General features: G+C 50.5%; 1 protein-coding gene across 1 annotated transcript; it reads left to right on the forward strand.

The window, feature by feature from the left end:
• Nucleotides 1-588: 588 nt before the first annotated feature.
• Bpifb2 (BPI fold containing family B member 2) lies at nt 589-17,679 on the forward strand. The gene is made up of 15 exons (XM_038331987.1): nt 589-697; nt 3,230-3,323; nt 4,738-4,842; nt 5,968-6,114; nt 7,383-7,443; nt 8,353-8,413; nt 12,617-12,708; nt 12,918-13,106; nt 13,318-13,371; nt 13,897-14,067; nt 14,587-14,654; nt 14,761-14,806; nt 15,428-15,491; nt 15,798-15,874; nt 17,638-17,679. The coding sequence occupies exons 1-15, from the start codon at nt 589-591 to the stop codon at nt 17,677-17,679; spliced, it is 1,380 nt and encodes a 459-aa protein (XP_038187915.1).
• Nucleotides 17,680-18,448: the final 769 nt, after the last annotated feature.

Consider the following 18,448-nt stretch of genomic DNA (forward strand, 5'->3'; position numbering starts at 1 on the left):
CTCTCTCAGAGCTGGGTTCACACCCGACCATTAGGCTGGTCTGGTCTCAGGGGACCTGGGCCACTCTTAGGATATTCCTCAGTTGGCTCATGGAGATGGGTCATCCCTGGTAAGATCTAGACAACTGAACACCAGGCTAATCTGGCACAGTGGACCGGGCACCTGACTTCGAGTGACTGGACGGTAGGATGCTAGGGCCAAGTCCTCTTCACAGGACAGGCAACTGCCTTCCGTATCCCCATCATGACCTCACCAGTCTCTTCTGACACTGCTTGGGTCTTGCCACTCTGCACTGCTTCCCCAAACCCTCTCTGTTGTGTCACTTCAGGAAAGGCCACGTTTACTTGGGGGGGGGGGTCTTGGCTATTTTTAGACATTCTTGCGATGTCTTACAAAGTAGGTAATTCCTAACGTAGAAATGTAAAAATGGATGTATTGAGGTTTGGAGCAGGGCTCTGACCACCATTCAGCCTGGATACAAGCTGGGATGAGACTTGAGTGCCCAAGGGTGGATGAATAGCTGCTCAAGCTCCCTGATGCTTGTCCCTACCCTGGCCCACAGATCCTGGTGTAATGGCTGGAAGAATTATGGCTGGGGCGTGCACTCTGGGACCACTGCTGGTGCTGCTGCTGGCCGTGGTCAGTGTCTCCTTGCCTGTCACTGTGGTCCGACTCAACAAGGCAATGCTGGATTATGGTAAGAGACCTGCCAACTTGCCACCCAGTGTGTCGGTGAGAACCAGATCTGAAAGGACATAGGTGTCTCAGAGGACCTGTATGTTGCTTATTTCTGTGGTGCTTGGGATGGGACCCAGAACCCAATGCATGCTGGGCAACTGCTCCACCATTGAGCAGAATCCCAGCCTAGAACCACATCCCAGCTGGCCTAGAGCCTGTATTGCTAGGATTGAGGTGTGTGTACTGGCAGAGGACCTGGGTTTGTATGTGTCACTGTGTCCTGCTGCTCAGTGGCTAATTAGGGAGTCTGGGGTGAGCAAGTAGAGTGACCATGCACGAGCATCACACACAGCTGTGCCCTTGTGCCTTGTGTAGGTAGGCATATTTTAAAAACAAAAACATGTCCCCCAACACATAAACAAACAAAAGCCTCCCAAACAAAAAGACTTATTATCATTAAACTTTTTTTTTTTTTTTTTTTTTTTTTTTTTTTTTTTTTTTTTTTTTTTTTAATGTGTGTGTGAGGCAGGGTTTCCTTAGGTAGCTTAGACTATTCTCAAACTCTCGATCCTCCTGTCCCCAGCCTCCCTAGTTGCTGGGATTACAGGCATGAGCTACCCCTGGACTGGGGCTAACTAACTTGAGTGATTGACTTTGTACCTGAGAGATCTTGTGAGTTTGGAGAGTCAGGGAGATGTGATTTGAGCACCAGGGAGGGTGTGTGTCTGAGGCATGTGTCTGAATGTGTGTGCATAGGTGTGCCTTGCACCCCAAGTGCACACATGTACATGTGTAAAGTCTGTGCTCACACAGGGATCCAGGAGAGGGGCATCAAGTGCAGCAAGGCAGGAAGCATCCTAGAATTGTATCTCTGCAGGGCTCAGTGGCAGAGAGCCAGTTGCTCTGTGCTGCTCGGGGAGGTAGTGGTGGGGGTTGGGGGTAGGTGGGAGGTAAGGGAGGGGGCACAGGTCTGTCCCTGTGGCTTTACTGCTAGGTGCTTTCAAGTCCTGCCCTCTCCCATGGGAAAGGCCCAATGAGAAAACTGAGGCCCCACAGGGAAACACGAGGTCACAAAATCCCGAGGTCCCAGCATGGAGACCTTCATTTCCCCTCAGCTGCCTCTCAGGAAACTGTTCCACCAAAATGGGGTCTAGAGATGCTTTCCCAAAGGTCAAATCCAACTTGATTAGCATGTGAGGGACTCTATCCAGACCAGAGAAGGGACTTAATGGCCAGAACACAAAGCTGTCAGTCAGCAGCTTCTGTCAGGACACACAGCTCTCTAGGACCTTGCATCCGGGCAGATGGACAGACAAGGAAAGTGGTCAGTGATCCGTGTAGGAGGATGATTCACACACAGCAGGAATGGATGCCTGGGACAGAGAGCTGAGGATGGCCTACTGGGGTGTCTGCCCTGCCCTCTGCTTGTTCTGTGCAGGGCTCCTTTGTCTCCAGGCCTCCCCGGCTCATCTGCCTGTGTTTATTCTCTGTGGGTGGAAACCTGGCAGGAGGCCTATGCAGCCCACAGTGCTTCCAAGTCTGTATGAGTGGCTTCTGGAATCCTCCCTCCCCAGAGTGCAGGCCCTGTGTCAGGGAGCACTGTGGATGGAGTCTCAGTTCAGCCACAGATGGCCAGACTTGGGTGGGCATTAGGAACACGGAGACCATGACCTTTCTTCTTGCTCGGGGGAACTGAGGCTTAGATAGGGTCAAAGACATTTACCATGCTAGTGAGTCTGAGCCATATTCTAGCCTCTTGGCTTAAATTCAGGCTTCCTTCTAGAACCATTGTCTCTCTTTTTGATTCCACTGTCTACTTAGCTGGGGCCTGATAGTGCAGGCGAGGGGGAAGCCAGCAGGTTCAGAGCTGCTTTATCCGGGTCTGCCTTTCTCTCAGTTAGGTGTCTTCACCCCCAGTAAACTAGACATAAGAATAGAAGAAAATGCTCAAAACAGCACGTGGCACACCCGGAGGACTCTGTGGTGACAGCTGCCGTTAGTGTGTTGGTGAAAAGGTCCACAGCCTCAGCATGAAGAGTGTGCCTGTGCTCTGATTGTTTACAACGGTCCTGAGAGATGAGCGTTGTAATTAGTGCACATAGAGAGATGGAGAAAGCATGGCGTGGAGCAGCCACACAGGCTGTGAGCAGCAGAGCTGGGATTTGGGTCCAGCACCTGGGGCACATGTGATCAGGATGAAGCTGCCCCTCCTCTCTGCTCCCAGGGGATACTTCCTCAGAAACCAGGACTGGTGGGTGGCTCCTTCAGCTTGGTGACTTGGGAAAGCTCTAGGGACAATTGGGGCTCAGATGGAGATTTGTGAGAGGGCTAAGGATCTTATGGTCTTGGAGGAATGGGATGAAGAAGAGTCGGGAAATGGAGGGCATGACAATAGGGCACACCTCATGGGCTTGCATGGAGCAGCCATTCTCCCCGTGGGCCATCTGGTATCTGAGTGCCTTCACCCGAAGGGCAGGACAGGTGATAGGTGGTGTGTTCATCATGCTTGGTGGATCCAGGCACTTGAACTCACCATGCCCTGGACCCACAGTGTCGGACATCGGGAAAGTCCCTCTCCAGCGGGCCCTGCAGGTCACTGTCTCTGATTTCCCGGATCGGAGTGATGCGGTGCTTCAGTCTACCAGGTGAGTGATCCCATCCTCCAGAGAGAGCGCTGTAGTCCTCCTTCTGCTAGCTGGAATGTTCCAATGGCCAAGGGAGTGGTGTTTTGGCTCATTAGGAGGGGGATCTTGAATGAGTCCTTCAAGAATGCTCCAACTGTCAGGTAGATACCCTGCCTAATGAAGTGCTCCCATCTACTGGACGTGGTGCTCTGGACTATCAGATGGGCATACGGATCCATAGGTGAGCAAACCCAACCAGGTTAGAGGCTCCCACCAGCAGGTGAGGTTATAAGAAGTCTTTGCTGATTGAGTCACTTGGTAACCTGCACTAAGGGGCTCAGACTGGCCCTGGGGTTCACAGATCTGGTAATGCTATCAGCTTCTTCCTCCAAATGTTGGACACCAAATTTAGACACAAGGACAATCTTAACTATGTGCTTGTCCATTAGTGCATAAAGACCCAAAGGGATGGAGACACCCAAACAAACACAGTGGCCGTTGTACATATCCCTACAGGAATACCAACTGGCTACTGGCAGAGTTTGGGGCACTCGAGAAATCTGCTGCTTTCTGTGTGCTTACTTACCTACTCACCTATTTATCAGCTATAATTTCCTTTTTAGTTCCTGTTTTGTTTGAGACAGGGCCTCACTATGTAGCTGAGGTTAGCCTTACACTTGAAATCTTCCTGTCTCAGCTTCCTGAAACATGGTGATCAGGGCCTTGAAACACTTGGCCTAACTTATCTATAATCTTAAATGATGGAAACTAATATAAAAACTTAGACCCCAGAACAGTGTACAGGTCGATGGACAGGCAGCTTGGGGCCAACAGTTTGAGACCTCAGAGGCAGGGCTGGAGTGAGTGCTGTTTATATGTTAATGGCTATGACCTTAACAATGCACTGGGTAGGTACGGAACCACCTGGACCAGAAGACCCTTGCTTTCAGCTGAATACTGTAAGCTTAAGATTGGCTCGTGTAGCGAGAACAGTCGTGGGTCCACGTCACCCCAGGTTAAAATGAGGCATTTGAAAGTAGGGTCATTTACTGATGTCTGAATCGTTCCAAGCCAATCCCGCCAGGGAGAAAATGACTTTTCACTTAGGCAAAAAGGAAGTCACAGAATACTCACTAGGTGTTTCCTGTTGCTGGGGGTCAAAGGTGATGCTAGAATATTGTGGGGATTTCAGTGTCTCTTCTTTGCCTTCCTGGGAAATGGTCAGAAGCTGTTAGAACCCCACAGGATTATCTTGCTGAAGCCAGGCCCCCTGCTTGCCTTAGTACCAGCTGGGCGTGTCGCAAGCCTCCTGTGTTGGAGTGCTTACCACCTCACCCACCAGAAAGCCCTTCTTTATAACGTCAGCAGAAGCCTCCCCGGAGCTGATTCTGTGTTTAATGGGAGTTCCCTTGTCCCTTGGATTCCAACCCTACAGGGTCCAGATTCTGGATGTCCACCTGCCCCGCCTCCACTTGAAATTCATTGCTGGTTTTGGGATACACTTATCAGCAGCAGCCAATTTCACGATCAAAGTCTTTCGGTGAGTGAGAGTCCTTGTTGGAGGGCAGGAGTTTCAGGGTCTCTCCCAGGGAAGAGTGAGGGGAGGGGGCTAACTATATCTCCATGTCCCTTCCTATTCTCTGGGGAAGTGAGATGGGGAGAATCTTGGAGACCTTAGTCCAGCCCCAATAACTGTGCAGCTAATGGAGCTGCTTCAACGTCTCCAACCCTCAGTTTATCTGAGGTGAGATGAACCTTGCAGGGATCTGTGAGGGTTGAATTGAATGGATCTGGTGTTTTGATTATGGCATCTTGCCTCTTCTACAGTACAAAGCACAGAGTAGATGCTTAATAAATTGTGTTATCAGCATTATTTCTCTGTCCCAGGCAGCTTCTTGTGTAACTGCATTTAACGCTCAAGTTGCATGTTGACATTTCAAGGAATCCTTTATCTTTATTGCTTTGCCCTAGCACTGTGATGTTATGGGTACTCCTTAGTGCTCTGATGGGGAGTGCTCCTTAGTGCTAATGGTGAGTGCTCCTTAGTGCTGTGATGGTGAGTGCTCCTTAGTGCTGATGGTGAGTGCTCCTTAGTGCTGTGATGGTGAGTGCTCCTTAGCACTGATGGGGAGTGCTCCTTAGTGCTGATGGTGAGTGCTCCTTAGTGCTGATGGTGAGTGCTCCTTAGCTCTGTGATGGTGAGTGCTCCTTAGCGCTGATGGTGAGTGCTCCTTAGTGCTGATGGTGAGTGCTCCTTAGCGCTGATGGTGAGTGCTCCTTAGTGCTGATGGTGAGTGCTCCTTAGTGCTGATGGTGAGTGCTCCTTAGTGCTGATGGGGAGTGCTCCTTAGCTCTGTGATGGTGAGTGCTGAGATAGTGTTTTATGGGTGCTCTCTGTGACTGGACATAGAGCTGATGTTCTCACAGGGTGAGGTCTTGGAGAGCTCAGCACAGTGCTAAGAAGCAAGCACATCTATTCTCATGTCAGTTTCACAGAAGGGGAGAGCTGAGACTCACTCTAGCCAGTGTGTGGCCCAGAGCCCTGTCACAGGAGCCACAGAAAGCCCGAGTCATACTCAACTGCTGTACTGTGGAGTTTGGCCCAGGCCTGGGGGTATGTGCGCTCTTTATACACCAGGATGGGTTAAGGTCTGATCTCCTGCAGAGTCCCGGAGCCCCTGGAGCTGGTGCTGCCTGTGGCCTTGCTGGCTGATGTGCACGTGGCCCGGGATTCCCTTGGGACCCTTGTGCTCAGCATCTCCACCTGCTCTTCACTCTTCAGCCCAGCCAGCACGCTGGACGGCAGCAACAGGTGGGTTCCTGAGGGCACCGGGTCTCAGGGGTTCCCGACACCAAGGCTATGGGACCACTACTCAAGTTTCTCACTCAAGTCTGCATCCAGTGGCCACAAAGGATCAAGGAGACTCCATAACCACACCTGTCCTATGTCTTAGCACAGAGAGGCCCAGAGAGGACTAGAGACCTGGCTGATGGGGAAGTGGTCAAGACTTTCCTCTGTCAGCTACCAGGGCACACTTACTAGTAACGATGAGGCCAATCAGTTTGGATGCTGGGACCCTTACAGGCAATCCCACCCTGCAGAGGTGGACAGTCCAGGGATGGGAGGTGAGGTAGGACCAGTCAAGCTCTATAGCAGGTGGCTGTTCAGGTCAGCGTGTAAGGCTAACAGAAGCTGCCCCTTGTACCTGCTCTGTGGAGGCCACTCTTGGCTCTTCACAGGAGTCTTCTCCATGAGCTCCACAGTGTCTGATCGGGGTGTGCCAGGGTCCCTGTGCCACAGGAAGAAATTGGAGGCCCAGAGTACAGGAGACTCAAGGCAGACTTCACCATCCCATTGCCTGGGAGCCTCCTCACTATGCCTGCTCTTTTCTTGGCTTCGTCCACTCTGAGGTGGCTGAGCACTGGGAAGCCCTAAAAGAAGTGTCCCCCAAAGCTTGACCTTTTCCCCAGAGAGCAGTGAGCCATGCTGGCCTCTCCTGGCTGCAGAAGGGAGCTATAAACACACAGACATAGCTTTCCCCCCGCAGAGTGAAGCAGGACTGTGGCTGAGATCAAACAGAAGATCCGTGAGATCCATGGGCCACTGTTGAGAAATATCGATTTACACCCCAGTTCAGAGGGGAGCCTGAAGTCAGTGCTAGGCAGACACTCTGCTGAGAATCACAGGGCACTGGAGCCAAAGTGACAAGGGGACCTGGGACCCCAGCTCCACTCCCCATGCCTTCTCGCCCTAGTAGCTCTGGAGCCAGCTGGCTGAGAACATGGCCACGTGGGGCTTTTCCAAGGTCCAGTGTTTGTATCTGTCTCTCCTGAGCCGGGCCCCACTACCACCATCTTGGCTATTTCTAAACCTTGAGAGGCAGGGTCCTTTCTCTGAGACTCAAGCTCCTCCTCTGTGGGGATGCAGACCACCGTTCTAACAGTCAGGAGCATGGCGAGGTCTCAGATGGGATCTTTGGGCTGCTGGCTGAGGATAGAGACTTCTGTCCCAGCTGTCTGTGTGGTTCTGCTAAGAGCCATGCCCAGGGAACTCGGACACTTTCTGTACCACTTCCTCAGTACCTCCCAGGAGCTGCTGGACCTGGTGCAGGAGCACATCCGAGCTGACCTGAGCAATACGGTAAGGGGCTTCCGGCAGATGACGTAGCTTAGAAGGCCTGAGGCATGAGCAGTGGGGCTGCAAGCCTTGGGGGAGAGGCATTGTATCTTGATGTGCCTATGTGGGCTTCAATGCATGTAAGTGTACTGTATATGTGTGTTGTGTGCATGTGTGTCCATGTAATGTGATGGTGATATATATATATATATATATATATATATATATATATATATATATAAAATCTTTCACTAAGACTTTACTTTACTTCAGTCCATGATATTAAATAGAAGGTCCTTCATGGGGTGCTTCCAATTTCTTCATGAGAACAAGAAAGAGGCCCATGTTCAGTGCTGAGGAGGAGTGGGGGCACTCAGGCATGCATGGACTTTAGGGAGCTTGGGAGACAGTGACAAATCTTCCCAGAGTGGTCCTGATCCCATGTCAGAAGGTGGGGGTAGGGGAAACGTTTTGGGGGAGATAAATCCGGAATGAACAAAGTAAGACAAGCCTGATGCCCCCTCCCCCAAGCTGTGCAATGGACAGGCCAGCCTGGGGTGAGGGTACTAAGGTAGGAAAGGAATTCAGAACTGGGGACTGCAGAGCCAGCAAAAATTTATGTGTCTACCTAGTGTGTGTCATCTCCGCCCCAGGGGTGATGGTAATATCCACAGGCTAGGTGCACCCTGGCCTTGCAGTCCCCTCCTTGTCAAGTGCCCGTGTCCTCCTTTCCATCCTTTGGCAGCTTCTCTTGCCTCCTCAACACCCTAAGAGGAGTGGATGCCAGTGATTTCAAGGAGGAAAAGGAAAGGACTCCAGGCTTGCTGTGTGCCTGGGAGGCTTTTAGGGGCTGGGGCAAGGGCCTACAGCCCGACTGTTCCTCACCCACAGCTCCAAACAGTTCTCACAACAGCTGCCTCTCTTTTGCTACAGCTGTGCTTGCAAGTCTCTGGCCTGGTCCAGGACCTCAATGTCCGTCTGGGTACTTTAATCGGTAAGACCTGGAGCCCAGTGGATGGGAGGGTGGGGCCTGTGGGTCTTAAGAGCCTGTAAAGATGTCTCCCTTGGACCTGGTGGTATGGTCTTCATTGCTGGCTTCTGATTATAAATAGTGTTCTCTTTTCAATTAATCTGAGAAAAAGGAGGCCCTTGGGAAGGTCACCTAGGACTTCCCAAAGCACATGGCTGTTCACAGAACCTGGCAACCTCTAGATTCCAGAATGAATTCTTTGATCCTAGAATCTACCTATTTTAGGTCAAATTGCCAAGAATCAAAATAAAGCTGAATGTTTAAGCAACGAATGTTACTGTTGGAGAAACTAAGCTGTATTGGCTCTTAGGATCTAGATTCTCACTATCAGAGTCTCAGAGGTTTTGGAAACTCATCAGAGTCAGGGAACTCCTGTACCATCACGGAGAGGTCTGGCACTGTGGTGAGGGTGTGTATATCACTGGAGGTGCTGGGCCGAAGGCTTGCTTTGGCTATCATGTGGGCTGTGGGTGTGAAGATGTATGCTCTTTACCTGGATATGGGGGACACTGGCTCTGCAACCCTATCAAAAGGACACATATATGTCCATCCCCTTGGGACCGCATGATCATTAGTTCTGGTTTCTGAGTCTTGACAATGACAGAAAGGAAGAAGGAACAGGGAAGGAGAAAGGGAAGGAGAAAGAGGAAGAGAAGGAGGAGGAAGAGAAAAGAAGGAAAAAGAAGAGGAAGAGGGGGAAAAAGAGGAGGAGGAGGAGGAGGAAGAGGAGGAGGAAGAAGAGGAAGAAGAAGAGGAAGAAGAAGAAGAAGAAGAAGAAGAAGAAGAAGAAGAAGAAGAAGAAGAAGAAGAAGAAGAAGAAGAAGAAGAAGAAGAAGCAGCAGCAGCAGCAGCAGCAGCTATTGTTGCTGTTGATGCTAATGAGCTGAACTGTGGTACAGCTGGGGCCCAGTCTCTCTCTCACTGGGGTACCTTTTGAGACTGGGTGGAAATGCCTTGGTGTGCAGGAGCTGAGTGCTCACCCACAAACCCCAACTGTCATGGGTCATATCCCAATCTTCTCCACTGTCCCCACTCTGATCTGCACTATTGTCTGAGAACACTGGAAGGTATCCATGTGTCTTCCTACACTAGCTGTGGTAGAATCTGAAGGCTGGAGAGCAGGCCTGTCCATCTTCTTAGCCATAGACCTCAGTACCTAAGGACTAGTTCAGAAGACATTACATGATATCTCGGGGGCATCTTACTTGCCTCAGATCCCACACAGCCTCTCCCGTCATGGAACCCATTTGGTCTGAGCTTACCAAGGACTTTTTCACATTCCTCACGAGCAATTTTGAAGCCGCACCTGCTTGGGGCCCCCAGCTTTGTCTTGTCGCTGGTGTCCTTTTCAGGGTACTGCAATTGGCCTTGTCTGTCTGGACCTGCCCCGGGGATGCTAATGAGTAGCTATAAGCTGGGACAGTGTGAGGGGTTTGGGGAGGGGAGATCAGAGGACCCAGAGCCTGGGCTTGTCCCAGGGACACAGGGCAGAGCCTGACTTTACCCACGGTGGGTTCTTCAGTAGACAGGCTCTGCTGCCATCAGCCCCAGGTTACCATGGGAAAGCAGAGGGCTGGAGCTATGTAGGGACAGGCTCGTGCTGCTTTTCCCTCCTCACGCATCCACCCACCACTCTGGCCAGTTCCAAGTTATCTTGTCTTCTTGATTTCCTGGTTCTCTTCTCCACTCAACTTCCATATTACCTTAAATAGGAGGTGGCAAGAAGCTGAGGCCACTGGACTGGAATGAAAGGGCACACACTGGAATTATAGTCACATTGTTCCCATGCTGCATGACCTTAGGGAAGTCACTCATCCACACCATTCTATCCAGAAATTAGGGATGAAAATTCCCACTTCTTGAATTTGTTGGTTTTATGAAACAGCATGGGTTAAGGGCCTGGGGCCCGGCAGGCTTAATAAGCAAGTGTGTATTCCTCCTTCCTCAGCAAGCTTACCTTCAGCAGGTGCCCCCAGTTTGTGTTTATCCCAAAGATCAGCTCTTGCCTTTGTCTTGAGGAATGAAAAAAAAAGCTAATAAAGGGACTCCATGGCACCAGCCCTGGAGGATGATTACATGAGGCTTGCACAACCAGAGTGTGAAGTAGGAGAACTGGGGTTTCTTTACTCTATTGACAAAAGATTTGTATTGTAAATTAGTGATGTGGGACTCTATGTATAATGTCCTATATATTATATATAATATATATATAATCCTAATATAATGGATATAAAGTGGAAGAGTTAAACCAAGTACATTAACATTTTTATCATCTCAAATATTTAGAGTCCATTAAAAAGCACATATCAAAGGGGTGTGTCAGCTAGTCACGTGTCTCTGGAAGGCTGTGTAACAAAAGTGTCTTTTACTGTGGTGTAAGAAGACATTGAAAATGGAGTTCAGCTGGGATCCTGGGCTATATCTTTCATCTCTCATATTTCTTTTTCTTCTTTCCTTCCTCTCTCCCTTCCTCCCTTTCCCCTCTCTCTTTCTTCCCTCCCTCCCTCCTTCCTTCCTTCCTTTTTTTTTGTTTTCTTTTAGCTTTTTTTTTTTTTCAATACAGGGTTTCTCCATGTAGCCCTGGCTGTCCTAGAACTCACTTTGTAGGCCAGGGTGACCTTGAACTCACAGAGATCCTCCGCCAGTCTCTGCCTCTGGAGCGCTAGGGTTAAAGGCATGTGCCACCACCACCTGGCTATATGTTTTAAATATACACCACAACCTTAATGTTTTATTCATTTTTAAACATGCAGCAATTTCACCTTCGTAGTGTCCAGAGTGTTGACAAATGCAGCAATAGGTGACTCAGGAGACAGGGTAGTCTACCAATCTCCACATCCCTTCCTGCTGCCCCTTCCTCCTGCCTCCAAACCATGTGACCCACCGACAGACAAGGAAGGGAATCACACTGTGTTGCTTTTACAAAAGAAAAATCTTAAAAGTATTAGAGAAAGATGAAATTAAATCCAGCTGAGCCAACATAAAAACAGAAAGCTGAAAGGAGATATATACCTATCAATATATACTTTATATACTTTAATAATCTATTTTCATAGACAATATTAAATAAATATTTACATGCTTAAATATAACACAATTATGCAAATCACAGAAGATAGACCCATAATTGATATTTTAAAATGAATGGGTAGATAAATATATATGAATAGGTGTTCAAAATATGCCCACATGTAAGTACCATCATCCATCACCGGGCTATGGGACCAGAGGGATGGCTTAGCAGTTAAGAGCACTGACTGCCCTTCTAGAGGACATGGGTTCAGTGCCCAGCACCCACATGGAAGTTCACAATTGTCTGCAACTCCAGTTTCAGGGAATTCAACACGACACCTTCTTCTGGCCTCTACAGGCACTAGGCAAACATGTGGCACACAGATATATAAGCAGGCAAAACACCCATACATATAAAAAATAAAACAATTAAAAACCCCTGGGCTATCTGGGGCTTTGACAGCAGAACTGTGGGCTGAGCAAGGCTCTCCTAAGCCCTGAATTCTGGCCTGCCGCTCCTGCTGTCATCTCTGGGGATGTGCCGACCTTCACCTGTGCCATCTTCATAGGCAGAATATTCTGACCTAGGAGCCGACTCACATCCAGGCCTCTGTGCTGTGCTTCCTGAGAGCTGCTTGAGGCTTTGGATGTGTGTCCTTGCTCTGGTGTTTGAGCTCCTGAAGGAGATGTGTGGTCAGATGGAGAGGCCAAAGTCTGGGAGCAGACTGACTTGTGTATGCCGTCTTGGGCAAGAATGAACTGACCACACCACGTGCAGTGAGACTTGAGTGTTCTCTGTGGTGATGAGAGGAGACAGAGGAAGTCACTGGTCTGGCTGACCAGTGGGAACTCTCTTCTTCCTGTGCACCCTTCTTGCCTCCATTAGATGGACTGGGCCTAGACTGAGCCTTCTCCTTCTGTAATCTGAGCTCAATAGTCTTTAGCTGATTGGGAATGTTAGCAAACATACCTGTTAGCCTTGCGTCTCAGTCAGTCAACAAGCTGGGTGCATATAGCAGTTTGGGTGCACGCCTTCAAAGGAGGCCTAGCCGGGCTGATGAGTTTGTGGCCTGGCTGTGGCTCAGATAGGTCATTGGTAACTGTTTGCTGGCTCAGTGAGGGCCTGGTGCTCAACGTTTTTCTGTTTTCATGAAGGACTCAGTCCTGTGGGCCCTGAGTCCCAGATCTGCTACTCGGTGACCAGCACGCCCACTATCACCAGTAACTATTTGTCTATGGATGTCAGAGTAAGTACCTCCCAGTCAGTCTGGTGCTGGCATCCTTGGTGTCCTGGAAGTGGCCTAAGAGGGTAGAGGGTAAAGGGAAGAAGGTGGCAGGTACTCCAGGTGGGAGTGCGGGCCACGTCTTCATGGCTAGGTTAGTTCCTGGGGGTCCTGGGTCTGTTACAGGCCTACCGTTCTTGTTGCCCTGCATGTGTGCCTCTGCCTCTATCCAGGCCATTCTCTTCCTGCTCGGCAAGCCTATCCTCCTGCCTCTGCATGGTGCTCACCCCTTTGTGTTGCCACGGCCTTTGGGTGCTGAAGGTGCCATGGCAACAGTGGGGCTCTCCCAGCACCTGTTCGACTGTGCCCTCCTGATGCTGCAGAAGGCTGGATCCCTCAACCTGGAAATCACGGGGCAGCTGGTGAGGGCTGGATCTGTCACCCAGGTCCTGTGGCAGGGTGCCTTGTGGCTCATTCTGGTGATATCCTGTAGATGTGGAGTCATGGGCAGTGGGCAGCTAGAGTTGGGGCTACAGGAGGAACCCGTGGATAAGGAACTCTACCCGTGAGGCCAAGTGGTGGCCTTGACTTTGAAACTGCCTTAAACTCTGTCATGATGGGGACTGATTTCAGAATTCAAAGAACAACCCTCTGAACACCTCCATGCTGGGCCAGCTCATCCCTGAGGTGAGTGACATTTCTGCCCATATCAAGCCAGAGGCTCAGGGACTGGGTGGGGCCTTTATGGTCTCCCTCTACCCCAAGTGTGTGTGTGTGTGGGGGGGCGGTCAGCACCTGTCTTTTGCCTTCTCTTCTGAGCTTAGGGACTGCCCATCCCAGGCAGCTGCACTTTCTTCTCTCTCTGCCTGTTATGAGTCTGATGGTCCATTTCACTCTCTTTTCTAATCCCTGCCTGCCTGTAAAATCTAGCTCAGAGTGAGTGACACACACCTGCAATCCTAGCACTTGGGAGGCAGGAAGATCACCAGCTCAAAGCCAGCCGGGGTGTATAGCAAAATCTTGCCTTAAAATCAAAGCAAAACCAACACAAGAATCCCCTGCGGGGAGCTCAAGTCTGGTCCAGAAGCCTGGGCTTGACCCACTTCTGAGCTCAGTCAGGAATAGAGGGTGATGGCTCATCAACATCCAACACGGAAGACTGCCAGTCAGGAGCCTGTAACATCCTCTCCCTCTCCTTCTCCGATGTCCCAGGTGGCCCGCCAGTTCCCTGAACCCACGCCCGTGGTACTCAAGGTGCAGCTGGGTGCCACACCCGTGGTCACACTCCACACCAACTACTCCACTCTGCAGCTGCGGCCCATTGTAGAGGTCCTCGCTGCGACCCCCAGCTCAACCTTGCAGTTCCTTTTCTCCCTGGATGTGGTGAGTGACAGGCCAGATGGGACAGGTGGGGCTGGGGTGATGCTCCGCTCGAGACCTTACATGCTTTGTGCTCTTCTCATTTGCTTTGGTTCACATCTCTCTCCTGAACATGCCAGGACATTCTGTCTCCAGACCGTGACACACGTGGAACCCTCTGCCTGGCACTCTTTCCCTTTTCTTTTGGCATGAATGCTTTTTCTTCATTTTTCAGTTCTTAGCTTAAGTGTTGAAGCCTTGCTCAGAGCAGCCTTCTTGGGCTACCCTGCGTAAGAAGGTCCCCATCACTCTCTGCCTTTGTGACAGCCTCCGCTTTCAGGAAAGCCACTGTCTGGTTGCTTCTGGAAGGTTCCCCACAAGGAAGGGAAGGGACCCTACATGTCTTCTTTATACTGTTGTTGCTCATAAAGTGCAGGCCACAACCTGACATTTAGCCAGCTCCATAGACATGTGTGGTCTGCCCTGGTCAGGGGCGGAAGGCTCTACAACACATCTTCTGACTAGATTTCCTCATACACCCAGATGGTGAACCTGAACCTTCAGCTCTCCGTGTCTAAGGCGAAGCTTCGGGGGACCACGTCTATGCTAGGGTAAGGAGGTCTTCTGACCCTGAAGCCCCAGTGTGCTCTCAGACGTAGTGATGTGAGCTTCAGGGGAAGCTGGCATACGCTGAGCCCACCCCTGCTTTTCTTTCAGGGGCCTCCAACTCTCTGTGGCCACCTCCAATGTGGGCTCCATCGATGTGAGTGGAGCACTGGGCTGCCTTAAGCCTTGGGAAGGGCTGTGGGAGTGTAAGACCGACACACACCTCAGTGCCACCATAGCTTCCCTGGGATGGCTGGGGACAGGGACCTACTTGCTCTCTGTTTGTCCTCACTTCCTTGCCTGTTTCTTTGCCTGTGGGCAAGTGATTGATTCATCAGCTTGGCCTTCAGTTAGAGCTCATTGGTCAGTGGAACATCTGGCACTGGCTGGTCCTTCATCATGTCACGTGGTCAGGCTCTTGCCACCATGTACACATTCCTTTATCCCCATGGATAAAGGAATTCATGGGCTGTGAGTTAGTATACCTAAGTCGTCCACCCAGCTGCCAGTCTGCCAGCCTAACTTCCATCTGTCATTAGGCAGCTGTTGGCTAGCCCTCCTGTTGGTAACTCTGGCATGAGGGGTTAGAGTTGTCCCTGGGCTGCCCAACTTAAGGCTGATCCGGCTGGGGAATTGATTAGGGTCAGCTGATGTGGGAGAGCTACCCTCCCTCATCTTGTGTCTCGGATGCCTGTCCATCTGTATGTTTAACTGCATTCTCTTGGTCTTTCCTGGGGCTGGTCCCTCCACCCCACCCAACCCTTGGCTGTTGCTGCAGATGGATCAAGTGTACACACTCATAAGCACTGTATTCCAGAAGCCCCTGCTGGATCATCTCAATGGTAAGTCCTGCTCTGGGCTGCTCTGGCCCCTCTGGTGCCCTTTTGAGCCCTGTCCAAGTCCCCCAAACCCTCTCAGGCTCAAAGATTAAGGGGGTGGTTTTCAGAGGCCAGCTGCCTCTGCCTCATGGTACATATTTGTGTAGCCAATAGATGGTCTCCGATCCTGTCTCAATTTCCCTTCTGTGCTGTGAGGGTGATCCCACCTCCCACTCTAGGTTACATGGTGTTCCCAAACTGCCAGCACAGGGCTGGCTGCAGGTGACACTCTTCCTTCTGACTAACTTGGACACTTCTGTCTCACTACAGCTCTCCTGGGCATGGGAATTGCTCTCCCAAGTGTGCTCAATCTCCACTATGTCCACTCTGAGGTCTCCATCTGTGAGGTGAGAGCTGTTGGGTGACCGGGGAGCCTCTTTATAGAGGGGAAAGCATTGCCCCTCTGGGAGCTCACCCTGCATCTTCCAGGACCACACAGCAAACCTTAACTGCAATGAGATGGAGGAGCCAAGAGACCATGGTGGGAGGGGCCCTCCCTTCTCATCACACCTCCCACCAGAGACTTCAGGTCTTCAACTGTTTCAGGATTCTGAGTCCTGAGATGGGCTTGGCCTCTTGGTGTCTAAGGTGAACGGTAGAGAGATTTGTTTTTCAGCCTGGCAGACAACTCTGCAGCTGGGTGGGTAGCTTCCTGAACTTGCTGTGATTACTGTCCCTGGATCTGGAATCATAGGCCCAGGATAAAACTTATCCTGATATAGAGAGAATGACTCCCTATGATCTCTTCCTGTCTCATCTGGGAACTCAGAACAAACTCCTTCAACAGGCTGAGCAAAGATAGGAAATGGGACAACGGTTCAAAGTGGGGCTTAGCAATTCAGGGAGGATGCTCACCCTGGTTCTTTAAGAATGGTGGTCTCAAGGCTCTGATGATCCACTCTCATGAAGATGAATAGTTTAGGTGTGGAAGAAATGGCTCAGTAGATATGTGCTTTCAAGTGTGAAGACTCCAATTTAGAGTCCCAGGATTCACACTGGTCAGATGTGGTGGCCCAACTGTAATCCCAGCATCCAGGAGGCAAAGACAGGGCCCTCTAGGGTAAGCTGACTAGCAAGACTAATCAGATGTGAACTCTAGGTTCAACGAGAAGCCTGCTGTGGTAAATAAAGTAGAGAGCAATTGAGGAAGACATCAGAGGTTAACCTCCAGCCTCAGTACATGTGAACATGAATGTAGGCAATTATGTATATCACACACACATGGACATAAAAAAAGGATAAAAAGGAGGGACAGTCAAAACACAGAGGACTCAGGAAGGTCATCCTTGGCTATGTAGAGAGTTGGAGGCTAAACTGAGGCCTCTTCTCCCCTCTCTTAATTAAAAATAAATACTTGTGTTAGTCACACGAGGCTAATGGTTGCTAGACTAGACTACCCTCGACTCTGAGCTACCTATGGACAGGGACCGGGTCTCATTTGTTCTCTGTTGAGTCCTCAGCATCTTCCAGAGAGCTTGGCATGTGCATGAGGCTCAGTGGAGGCTTGACAAATGGACACATGGTTGGATGGATAGATAAATGATGGTGAATGGTTAGCAGCCCACAGGAGTATTCTCTTCAGTAGTGCAGCATGGAGCATGTGAGGGACAGGGAGTGCCTGGCTCTGCTAGGGAAGTTGAGGCTTGGAGAAGGATGCGAGTGGTTCTGCACTCCTGGTCAGGAAACAGCAATGGCATGGGCTCTATGTCTGGAGCATAGAGCATGTGCTGGTCTCATGCTGACCCACATTTTGAGGGCTCCCCCTTTGTGAGGCTCCCCCTTTTGAGGGTACCTCAATAGCTTTGTGAGGTGAGGTTTTATTTATTTATTTTTTTGAGACAGTGTTTCTCTGTGTAACAGCTTTGACTGTTCTGGAACTCTCTCTGTAGACCAGGCTGGCCTTGAACTCACAGAGATCTGCCTGACTCTGCCTTCTGAGTGCTGGGATTAAAGGCAGGCACCACCACTGCCCTGCAAATGCTACTACTTAAGTGACAGAGTAGGAGATTGAGGGCCAGTGAGTTGATGGCCATTCCTGATAAGAACACTACCCAGAAGCAGGTTGAAGGTGGCATCTGAGTTAGCCATAGCTTTCTTTTTGGTCTTCCAGGGTTATGTTGTGATATCCAGTGGACTCGCCTACCAACGCTGAGCCAGGATCATGAAGAGAGCCGGCTATTCAAGAGCTTTCTTTCCCCAAGCCTGGGGACACTGAGGCAGAGCCATGTAGAGTCATCAGCAGCAAGCCAGATTCCTGTCTGGGCTCCTTAATCTTTGTTGGACACCTGGGTCTCTTTCTTGCTTCCTCTCTCCTTCTTGGGCCTCTCCTGGGGAGGAGGCTGCAGGCTGCAAGCTGTGCAGACCTGCTCACTTCAGCATTAAATGTTTTTCTTGAGTTGAAACTCCCAACTGACACTGTGTACCTGAGCAAGCTCTCTGTGTGCAGCCCCTGGGTCGAGCTACCCAAACTGCCCCAGAGGGGAGGAGGATGGGAGCCCATCTTTGCTGACCATGCCTGTCAACTTTCACTCCTTGCCCAGGAGGTTCCTATTCTGAAAGAGGACCTTAGAAGATGGCAAGGACGAGCTAAGGTTATGAGTAGTACACGTTCAGGTACTATGCCCTCTGCCTGGTGGCATTCCCTGCCTTGTAATTAGAAGGTCAGACGAGCCCTGTGAGAGAGGAAGGCAGGCAGGCAGGCTCCGAGTTTCTTCTGAGGGATGCAGCTACTAATATCCAGCGAAGAGAGGGACACACCCAGAGTCCCAGAGCTGGACAGATCCAGGACTGTGACCTTCCAGCATCTGATGAGTTTGCTCAGTTCCTGCGTCCATTTACTTGCCTCCCCTATGCCCTTTTTTGTCCCTGTTTCCAAAATTTCAGGTGACATTTCCATGACCTTTTCAGGTACCCTTTTGCAT

Source organism: Arvicola amphibius, chromosome 5, assembly GCF_903992535.2.
Source record: "Arvicola amphibius chromosome 5, mArvAmp1.2, whole genome shotgun sequence".
In the NCBI taxonomy this organism is placed as follows: domain Eukaryota; kingdom Metazoa; phylum Chordata; class Mammalia; order Rodentia; family Cricetidae; genus Arvicola; species Arvicola amphibius.